This window comes from Malurus melanocephalus, unplaced genomic scaffold, assembly GCF_030028575.1.
Source record: "Malurus melanocephalus ecotype Western Australia unplaced genomic scaffold, MMel_1.1 scaffold_228, whole genome shotgun sequence".
Taxonomy (NCBI): domain Eukaryota; kingdom Metazoa; phylum Chordata; class Aves; order Passeriformes; family Maluridae; genus Malurus; species Malurus melanocephalus.
This window is the reverse complement of record NW_026623460.1, coordinates 617,900-629,515: the sequence shown is the minus strand read 5'-3', so window position 1 is coordinate 629,515 and position 11,616 is coordinate 617,900. Positions and strand designations below refer to the sequence as shown.

Sequence of the window (11,616 nt, the reverse complement as noted above, 5' to 3'; positions counted from 1 at the left end):
GGAAGTTTCCTTAAAACTACATTGTAATCAACTTACCTACATTAAACTAGTATCTGGCAAGCTAGTATTGGGCTGATTTTGCAAAAATAATTCAGAGGGAAAATTTGAAAAAGCTCCCTACATAATACTCAGAACATGGTAGAAACACACTCTTTCATTCATCAGAATAGTAAGACTCTCTTTTTAGAAGAAAGAAATTTTGAGTGRCAAAATGTTATAGCAGAAACAAATTCTACAATAGTTAGGGGTAATTAAATGCCAYGTTTGAAAGAAATAGGTCTCTAAAATTTGGTAAAGTAAAATTTAATTTTCAATTAATTTCTGTAAAAAAATGCTAGAAAGAGAAAGCTCTTAAAATGAAATTTAGCTTTTTTAAATTTAGTAATAGTCAGTAGTATTCATCTGTACACTCATGACCAAACCTAACTGCATCTCAGCTCATTCCCCAAAGAGAAATCAAGATTTAGGATCCAACATTTTTTCAAATTTACAAAGGAAAGAATGATAGCATTCTATCACTTGAAGTTTAATACTGATAAAGATATGCAGACAGCCAAAAGAGAATATTCTGATACAGCCAGTGTSTCTCAAAAAGTTAGATGAAGTCCAGAAAGTGAACTGGAGTCGCTGTTTGGCCTTTCTGTATAGGTTTGTTTAGGTTGTCTGGGTTTTTTACTGTCTTTTTCCTGGGTGTGAATTTTTTTATCAGTGAAGTACTACCATCAGAGAAGTGCAACTAGGTAAAGAATCCCTGTGTGATTACACAATGAATGAAATCTCATTCCAACCTATATCCAATCTCCAAAAGTACAAGAAACTGGAATTCAGAGTATTAGTCAATGAAAAAATACATCTTGAAGTGAAAATGGAAAACATTTTCAAAAAGACCAAGAGGAGAATTTTCACAAAGTCCACAATATTTTCACAAGATACATCAGATAACACACTAATCTATTGTATCATACACATATAGTAAGGCACATAATAAGAAATCAGGTAAATACACAGTAATTTAAGTATTAGACTTCAGAGTGGTAAAAAACCTCAAGGTTTAATTTTTCTGCCCTGAAAGATGACCCTAACAAAAATAACTTCTTAAAAACTTGAAAAGCCATCATAGACCTGAATATTTTCCGTAAGATTGCAAAYATTTAATTATTTAGAGAAACGTAAAAAATTATTTTAAATCAGGACCATTTTCTTGTCTTATTTTCTCCAAGGTACTACTACACATCACTTCATAGTAGAAATAAGACATCAAACTTCCAACCCATGGTCACAGTAACCTAATTCTCCAATACCACATCTTGAAGAAACTTTTCAATACCTTTTACTCCCCAGAGAGAAGGCACTGCCTCTTCTCTAATAATTTAATCTATAATAGCACAGACTTTTAATTTTTATGAATGAGTTATTTGTAAAGATTTGCCAAAGTATGAACACACACCCTGGTAACATAAATACTATTCAGAAGATACTCACAGTTACTGTTTGCTTTTCTTCAAGAAACCCAAGCTATTTCACATTCAAATTAGTGTTTAATCTGCACAGAGTAGATTTACCATTTTATTAAACATTCTCGTTTGGTATATTGTAAAAGGACTCTAAATTGTTTTGTAAGGCTGGTTTCAAATAAAAGCTAAAAGGATGTTCTCAAAATATAATTTTAAGTAGTAAATTTGATGATAAATATTGTTGCTAAAGCTATTTCACAGAAGAATAGGATGACATACTTGCAGCCAGAATGAGAAAAAAATCATCACTTAATTCTTCGTGTATGAATGAGGTTTTTCTTTTAAGAGACAGAGTTGATCACAGCTGTCTCAGTCTCTAGTTGAAGATTTCACTAAAACCATTATGCAGCCTTAAAGGGAAAGTTCACGGAAAATTCAGATTGTAGATTTTGAGAAAGAAACKCGGAGATGTTGGTTTTCTCCAAAGTCATGATTGTGAAGCTCAATGAGAGCGTGAACTGCTTCTTCCACAGAGCCCAGCTGGATAAGAGCCATTTTACAATCTTTCCTGCAGTACAATAAAAACCATAATTAATCCTAACCAATTTTTCATTAGCCATCACAGAAAAGTGACATAAGCAGTTTTTCTTCAGCCATATCACACACACTGGACACTCATACAGCAAAAGAATCAGAACTATTAATGCACCTGCTAAAATGTAAAGGTAAAAAAAACTACATAAATTTTGTAAATCTATGGCTTAAAACCATGTCATTCTTTCATTACACTGGACCTCAAAAAGCTAGGACAAAACAAGGCTAGAAGACTTCTAAGAAATACTTGTGTTGCCCAAACAGATGGGATTWTTCTAGCAGGTATGAGTATACTAAAATAATGCTGCCAAATTAATCAATGTAAATACATTGTCATCACTGTCATTTTTAATATGGCATTTTACATAAACACAGCTTGTGTTTTTTCATGTAGCAAGCATTCACTTTCCTTAAACTTATTTTATTTTGAACACATGGAAATTGCTAAAAGACTGCATATTTTTAGTTTAGTTATGCTAACACAGTATTCCATATAAAATTTTAAGATTAAATGTATCTTAAAATCATGATACCTGTACTGCTTTTGCCTATAGCTACATTTTCATGGAATGCTGTATATAGTTATATATATACACATAGAAAATCACAAAAAAGCAAATAGCTATCTTCCAGCATGAAAGCTTGCTTAGGAATTTTACAAGAGAACTTACTGGAAAAATTTGAAGCCTTTCACAGTAGATCCTTTACTTGTAAAAAGGTTCTTCAAATCATCAAGAGTAACAGAAGGCCTAATTGGAAAAAAAAMCAAACAAACAACAAACCCCCCTCAACCTGTGGAAGAGCACAGAGTTCTGTAATAACATCAAGATCTCAATTTTGGCATCTAAATTAATTTCTGCTGTTCAAGTTACTCTTCACCAACTCATACCCTGTCAACACTTCAGCCCAAAACACTTGCCTTTTACTGTATATGTTAGTACCATATCGTACAACAAAAATATTTTAGATTCTATTGTTTTTTCTCCAACGCTGTTTCYTCCTCAATTAAATTCAGATTGCAGAAAAATCTGAATTTAAAATCTGCAGAAGGAATACACTTCATTTTGCAATTTGTGTAAATATGTTCACGTATTTTCATTTTTGAAGGATTTTCATTTTACTCAAAAAGCCATTTTCAAAGTGTCTTATMATTTCTTTTCTTACTTGGACAAAATTCCAGTTTCCTTTTTTTCCCCTCCCTGCACAGCTGCCAAACAGGAGAAGCCTGTAAAAACTTCTGTTTGGCTGTTACTCCACACACTGTTGACAACATTCTAGACATAAAAAAGATTATTTCAGTCTAAAGAACACATTTTTTTCCCTTACAACTTGCCCTCCACATAAGAGGTCTGAATTCTGTAGAAACCGTTATTTTTTAAGTGTTAGAATTATTCAAAAGTGTATCTATACTAAATAACAATGTCAAGGATGAATTTGTTGTCATTTACATTATCTCAAAAAACACATATTTAACCTTGTATTAAAATCTGTGACACATAATTTAATATTAAAAAACCAAAAGCATAGTCTCAAGAAAAAGGAAACAAACTAAAACCTCAAAGAAGATCATTCAGTTATCCTCTTAGCTAATGATAAAAAAGGGACAATTAAAGGATTCACTTATTGTTAACTACACACCAGAATGACCCACAGCAGAATGAATTGTAAAAAGCCAAGGAAAGTAAACTAAAGCTTATGTCAGACTTTGCAACTTGACAACATAACCTACAAACCAACTATGAAGATCACACACGTAGATACTCACGGGATGTTGGAGAGATGAAGGGTGGCAGATGGAGGAAAGATATTGTGGAAATTCTTAGAGCAAGGATTCTTAAAGCGATGTAAAGGGCTATTGCTGTAGTCCTTTGTCAGACCTTTGTCTTCTTGTCCTTCACGAGGAAGTTGAATTGTCTGATATTTTGAAAGAGTAGCATGCATGACCCTTCCATAAAGCCTCTGTCCATTCAAGTAATTGATAGCTAACCAGTAGAAATGTAATTTGAAAGGAATTAATGGAGGGGAAGAAAAGATGATTCTTCAAATACTAATACTGTTTTTACTTGGTGTCAGATTTCACATTCTAAATTTAAACTGCAACTTCCACATCTACTAGGTGGGCTATGTCACAACATTACATTTAAAATAAGGATAAGGATGTAAAATAATCTCCAGTTCAAATGCCAAAAAAAATAAAACAGCATTTCAATAAAGAACAGCTGATTATTCTTAAATAGTGAAATAAAAGATAAATTACTGGAAAATAATACAACATCTCATTAAAATAAATGATGGGAAAATTGTATGATTTAACACTAACATTTAGTAGACTGAGAATTATAGGACTTCTCTTTTTAAAACCACTAAGAGTATAATCAAAGTTCATATTTAGTAATGCAGCACAATGACAAATTTCATTTGTTTATGCTTGTCACTGACAGGTGGCAAATTCCTCCTTTATTTTAAACGCATGCTAGTTTGAAGCATAACTGTGCCTTAAAAATCCATACCTAATTGAGCCTGGGCTGCATCTGCCATCTGAACCAAAGCAATTCCTCTTTTCTTAAACATGATCTTCACACGATGCACATCACCATATACACCTATGGAAATTGAGAAAGGGAATTTTTTCAGAGCATTACTATGAAAAGCACAAGGCCAAGTCTGTGCCTTTTGACTAACATTAGTTACACAGAATAATCACATCATTAACCATGTTGGTTAAAATATTACTACAAGAGAGTTTTAAAGTTGGTGAATTATTTTCTGAGGCTCAAAACTGGAGGAAAGTCCCCAGGATCCTAGTCATACAACTGTTCAGTTTTTAAATAGTGCAACAGTTGTCAAAATCCTCTTAACAAAGGCATATTAAAATACTACTATGCCAAACATTGCATCAGAGGAAATGCTTTACAGAATTGCATGTCATTTACAGGAGACAATCTCTGCTTCTTCATCTTACTCTGCTTTCCTATTTTTTTGTAGTAAATTAATTGGACCACACATTGAAATTCTTCTGACACTAACTGTTYCGCCTATTTGGTACCTGTGGCTTATAACTAAAATTATTGCCATTTTAAAACCGGCACATTCTCTCAGTGGGCAGACATGGAATCTGTCCATTCAGAACAATGGAATCTGAATTAACCAGCATGGGTCAGATAAATAAAAAGAACCACTAGCCCTGTGGTTTCTCAAGATATATTGACATATCTTACCAAATAGGATGAAAAGTCCATAAGGTGTGATGGCCTGTTTAAATGATAAAATGAGTATATTATTTCTAAAGCCATGCAAATAAAGACATCTATTCCGTAAGTGCATGGTAAACAAAAAGAATGGAAGAGATACTGCATACTAATACATAAACCTGTCTCTCCAAAAGCCATTCCCTGCACTAACTATAGTGTACAGCACTCTTGTTAATACACATTTGCTCTGCACATATAATATATGCAAACAAGCTAACAYTTCAGTTCATACATTTTCATCACTGTCATGCTGCAGAAGCTATTAATATTTTAAGTAGCTTCATTATTTGACCTTATTCTTTCCAAGATAGTAGCTCATTCCCTGAAAAAAAATGAAAGACATTTGCTAAAATAAAAATAAAGCATTAAAGAACTCCTTCGTATGTTGTAAATAACAGACAATACCAACAAAACCAAAACCCAGTTGCTTCAAAATGTGTTTGCTTTGTTTTCAGTTTTTTCCCATCCATCTACATGGCCATGACATTCTAATGGGAGACACACAGAATTTAACTGTTTATATATGAAGAAAATGGTATTTAAATTGAAAATGGAACATAGAAAATGGTATTTAAATTGCATTCAATCAGAAACTGTGAACAGAAAGCTAAATATTGAAAAATAATTAAATTCTTGTGTTCTAATCACCAAAGAAGATAATTTACACCCTAATTCAGCCAAAATTTATTCAAATGTTTTGCCACTAATGTGTACTAAAAATACGCACATATCAGAAGCACTATTCACACTCTCTAGCCCTATTCCTTCTCAACTCAACTTCTCAAATATGTACCAAACTTACCTATATTATTCAAAAATAGAACATATTGCAGCCTACGTGTAAGCCCATATCCCTTCATCATCAGCATTTAGTAGCAGAGAACAATTACTATCAATACAAAATTTAAATTCATCAAGGGTTTATTCTTCCAGCCCAAATATTTTAATTCAGGATGGATGTTTCCGTTTTAAAAAGTAATTCCTTATTCAAATGAGACTGCAATATTTCTGCTTACAAAACAAAAGAGGGGGAATTGAAAGATAATTTAAGTCATGAAGGAATATTTAAAYGCACACTGATACCCTGTAACAGGAGAGAAATATGAACTGAAATAAGGTCAACCACATTTTCTATACATAGAAAGAGAAGTGACAGGGGTCAGACAACGAGTACCAAAGGAGAAGTGCTACAGAGCTGCCAAGAAATATATTTCCAACAATTAATGCTGTTGTATATCCTTATTTYTATATTTTTAAGAAGTTGAACATTACTTAACACACTGACATTGTCTCATCCATTGCAGCACTATGTTCTACATTAATTCTTAGCTATGATTATTACCATGTAAAGCATCATTGTCCTAAAAAGAGCCTGACCTATGCTTCACATATGTGAATTCTTAAGCAGCACACTTTTCAGATTCAGAAAATCATCCTAAATAGTCAGCTGCAGAAAGCAAATCCACAGCCATCATCAGAAACTCCCTGATATATTGACAAATCAAAGAAAAAGCGACTTGTCTTACAGCCATATCTACAGCTGTTTCTTCTGATGCTTAGTATGAATTTGGCGGTTAATACAAAAACAGATAYCCAACAATTACTTAAAGGTTAAAGAAACTGGTCAACAGATTTTTAAACTTCAGATTATGCAGCTAACTTCCATTTTGGCAACAAGTCCTAATTTTAACAATTTTACAGTTAAGTAAATGTATTGAGTGTGTATAACAAGAATTTACATTGCTGCAATARGACTGGTCATCAATAGTTATGGTAGTTTTTCAAGCCATGGCTTTGGTAAAGCTCAATTTAATCTTTTTAAAAGTCGTACATTGCTTTTAAGTAAGCATTGATSAGTGTTTGAGTAACATGAGTAAGATGATAGACCAGCCTATGAAATTTTTATTTACAAAAATAACTCCAAGTTGTCCTTGGTAATTTTACTGCCAACATATGAAAAAGCATCTGTGTAGTATTATGAGAAGTGTACATGTGTACTTGATTTGGCATCCCTTTTTTTCCTTTTCTATTCCCTATTATCCATCTACTTTCTTTGTTTATAACAAAAATTCTTTGCCTTCCTTACAGATGAAGCAGCAAACAGAGGAATCATTAACAGAGATATCAATATATCATCATATGTATGTTGTTTACATCTTCAAACATTTCTTGCTGTTGATTATCATAGAGATCTCTCTAATTACTAACTACACTGCTAACACAGGGTTCCTAAAATCAGTTGTATTAGGTAGCTTTTCACGGATGAATGGGGTTTATAAACCTCATCAATACTGCCAACTACCCAATAACGTATAGAACTGTCCTGTTTTTTTTATATTATCAGCATAGAGAATTTCTCTTGCTTGTTCAGCTAATGTCAATTTGCAAGAATTCTGACAGTTGGTACAAGGTGACACTTGCATCAGTTCCACCAATCAAACTTACTTCAGGGTTGAGGTTGCTGACTAGTAAAACAGAATTTCCTGGAATACCAGGAAGAGTCATGGGTCCAGGTGCTGCTGATGKGGTGACTGTGACAGAACCAAGTGCTCCAGGAACAGGCGGAACTGAAGGACCTGGAAGGGTATAAATAGCATCACTTGACAACTCAAAGTGAAAATGGAAGAGTACAAAAGCAGATGGTATTTGGCAAAAAACATCAATATTCAATTTTAAAATGCTTTTGGGGAATTTACTTATTATTAGTATATAATCAATRAAGCAGGAAGCACCTCCCTTTCAGAGAAAAATAAACACTCAGCTGCATAGAAAGACCCAAAAAGGGGATTAAATTTGCCCAAGAAAGAAGAGAAATAATTCAGCACAAATGTTTACCCTGTGCTAGAAAAGATCACTGTCTAAAAAACTTTCTATTTCTCACTTCATAACCAGAAAAGGGAAACTTCCCTTTATTTGGTTTGAATGTCATAGCAGTTTTATCATTCTTAGAAAAACAAATGCTTAATTTCTTCTCTTGTAGGTAAACATGGCATTTAAGTTCTTTGCTTATTTAATBATAAAATACATCAGTATATGGTTTTTATTACAAAACTTATTTTTTTGCATATATATGCGTAAGAGAATTAGAATGACTCAAATTAATACTATGCTCTGATTGCTATACTTAAAAAAAACACAGCTCTGAATGGGTGTATTCAGATGGGCCACAAGCCATAACTAGAGACACCACAGTTTTAGAAAACAAACTTACCTGCGCCTTGAGGAAAACCCAAGGCTGGGGCAAACCCAGGAGGYCCTGCATATGATGGAAAGATGGTGTTTTGGGGGCCTAGAGAGAGCAGATACACCTAATTAAAATATGTTTTTAAAGTTTTGGAAAACTTTCTTCTTAAGAAGATATTTCAGCAATCAGAATCAGGTGCCAGTGTTGCTATTTTGACTTTATCTGTGATTCAAGATGTTTATAATATGCTTGGGTTAAAASTCTCATTGAAATCCAAGATTCTGTGTTTTACAAAGACAATTCTCAGCCACTTTTGAAGGCAAATAGTCTGGTCAGTCTTAACAATCCKCTCCAAAATAAAGTCAAGGCAAAATATAAATTCGAGAAGTTTGAATAGGAAAGGCACGGCATAGATTATTCTCCATTAAAGTTAATATGCCTGCATTGTTCAATGTTTTTATTCACATGATGGACATGWATTCTAGAAATTTTCTGCAAGTAAATACAGTCAAAATGTTTTGCAAGGATGAGATACAACTCCTGAATATTTCTAAAATCAGTATAAGCTAAACAATACAAACATCTATAACTAATCTGAGATTCTAAATTTTACTAGCTGTTGAAATACATAAAGTATTCATRTTCTCCATATGTATATACAAGACGTACTTTCCCAGTTTGCAGAACTTCATACATAACCAGGGTTTTTTATGGCCTTCCTTGAAATCACAAGCATTAACCAGAATAACAACRTAAGAGGAGCCCCAGTGCCAAAGAGAGCTCAGTGATTTCCACATTAGTATGTGGAATTAAGTGCTACCCAGGGTAGCACACAAAGTTGTGTTCTAAGAGACAGTTAGATACAACCTTGAGCTGTGGATTCTTTCATATGTAAGCACACATCAGATTTTTTTTTTTTTTTAATGGGGCATGTATAATCAGAAAACACATTCTACAAGCTTGGTAATATGCCTGTTTTACTRCTCAAACATCCACACTGACTGAAATAGAACCACTAGCAAATAGTTATTGATAGGAATGATACAATACCAAAAGAAGTATCTATTATGAATTACAAAAACAAATTGAACAGACACCACAGATCAAGTATTCATGACTACTGCATCACATTACACCTCCTCTTATCTGTGGCAACAATGTGTCTTTCATACAAAAAACTGAATACATTTATCACACCAAAGCAAGTAAATAAGTTCTTGAAATACACACATTGGTGCATTATACTGACAAGTTCTGGCAATAGAGTTATTAATCACTTATTCACAGTCTAAGAATGGCAATGAAAACATGAATGAGGAAATAGATCAAGAGCTTTTATTCTGCCAAATAAGACCTGCATGTTGCACCCTGATACCAAAATCAGGCATGTAAAATTGTAAAGTTGAGTTARTACAGAAAGATCTGGAATTCTTTGTTGCTTTTTCTAAAAATTAATTTGCTTCATGTTTATCAGTAGAGCTTTCTAAGCAAGCTAATTCATGTATTTCTGCTTATGGTCATTGGCTGCAAGAACCCTTTAAAAGCAATATATTCACAAAATTTGCTTATTTGTAGTGTGGTACCTTTTCCACAAAAAAGTCAAAAGAAAAAAAAAAAAAGTGGAAAAACGTATTTCAAGAGCAGTGCAGTTTTCTTATTAAGATAACTTCACATCTACAGAAAAAAAACCAGATGTATTATTCTGATTGTTAGCAGCTTTAACTTATAATTCTATATCAAAACTACATCCACTAGTAACAACAGGTAGTGGAAGTAATAACATGACTTAGAACATCTTTTCCTTATGTTCGATAACTAAGCCTCTCAGAATATGCCAATATGTGCATGTTGTCAAAACTGACAGAAAGGCTAGCTGGGAAGCACACTTTTCCCCGTCTACAGCTTTTTATTTCTTTTTTTTTTTTTTAAATATCTGTGCAGCTGCTGCACTGTGAATGTACCACAGGCAAATTTTGGTACAGACATCAGGCTATTCCAGCACTTCTTACTGTTACAAAAGAAGAAAAAAAGGCTCCTAGCAATAAGAAACCTGGAAGAGTGAGGGGGAAGATATGGAGAAGCAGTCATATTTTATTCTCCAAAAGCATACTTAATTCTGTCCTACAAGCAAGGGCAGAAACAAACAACTCTAACTGTACTTTCTCCTTCCATTGACATTTCAAATAGTGYGAGTCCAATTAATTAGAATATATTAGAGCTGTAGTAGCACATTTCTATAATGCTGTATGGTGAATTCCACTCTCCTTCTCTGCCCCCAACTATAATGGCAGTTGTCTATAACATAAATATCCAAGACCTGCCTTYAAGGGAAGCAGTAAAGACAAAAAAATCAAGAAAATAGTGAGTGCAACTCACTTTCTTAGTCTAATCTAAAATAACTAACTCACCTATCTGAAAAAAAATCAAACCAAACCCAGTATTTGCCCTACCTATCGTAGCAAAGTAAAGGAGAATAGGGGATTATTCTCTATTATTTTTTACTGTGCTAACCAACTGGACAGCACTTAGATACCTATTCAACAGCTAAGACAGTTCTTAGCTTTSTATTATTTCTAATGGTTGTCAATAGAGAGAAAAATAGCTAAAAAGACTTGAATTGCATTGCGAGCACTTCTCCAGTGTCACTTCAATCAGACATTGTCTCCTTTATGCCACCAAATTGTGCTCTAAAATTTAATAAAATTTCTTAAGTTTTATCTTTTAGGAGATGACCATAGACATATATAAATAGCACAGAATTCTGAATTTTCTTATAGTTTGTTTCTTGCAGCAGGCAGGTATCCTAAAATATTAACAAGTAAAAACATTTACTTTTAAGCAGCTTTAGGCAAGTAGCATCAATCTGTGATGACTTCCATTCTGTTATGCAATATTTATTACATTACCTGTACCAATGATACCATTTCACAGCATTCTAGTAGCATTTTGCAGCTTTTTTACAACAGTTAGAATTTGTCCATGARTAATCTTCATGTTTTTCAGATACTCATTTACTACGACTTGGATTCATGCTTTCCAAACAAATTTTACTGGGTCTAACAAACAGAAATGTATGCAAAATGTACACTTCTATGAGCCAGATACGAAACCAGAGCATAAATGCACCATAAAA

At 33.3% G+C, this 11,616-nt stretch overlaps 1 protein-coding gene across 6 annotated transcripts in view; it reads right to left on the bottom strand.

The window, feature by feature from the left end:
* Positions 1-507: 507 nt before the first annotated feature.
* The window catches only part of PTBP3 (polypyrimidine tract binding protein 3), a 39,523-nt gene continuing 28,414 nt past the window's right edge, over positions 508-11,616 (bottom strand). For all 6 annotated transcript variants that reach the window (XM_057374536.1, XM_057374540.1, XM_057374538.1 and 3 more), the window contains exons 9-15: positions 8,511-8,588; positions 7,745-7,875; positions 5,267-5,300; positions 4,559-4,651; positions 3,814-4,030; positions 2,720-2,797; positions 508-2,022 (exon numbers count right to left, since the gene is read on the bottom strand). In XM_057374536.1, the coding sequence (XP_057230519.1) occupies positions 1,890-2,022; positions 2,720-2,797; positions 3,814-4,030; positions 4,559-4,651; positions 5,267-5,300; positions 7,745-7,875; positions 8,511-8,588 (764 nt within the window). In that variant the 3' untranslated portion in view covers positions 508-1,889. The remainder of the gene's footprint in view (positions 2,023-2,719; positions 2,798-3,813; positions 4,031-4,558; positions 4,652-5,266; positions 5,301-7,744; positions 7,876-8,510; positions 8,589-11,616) is intronic.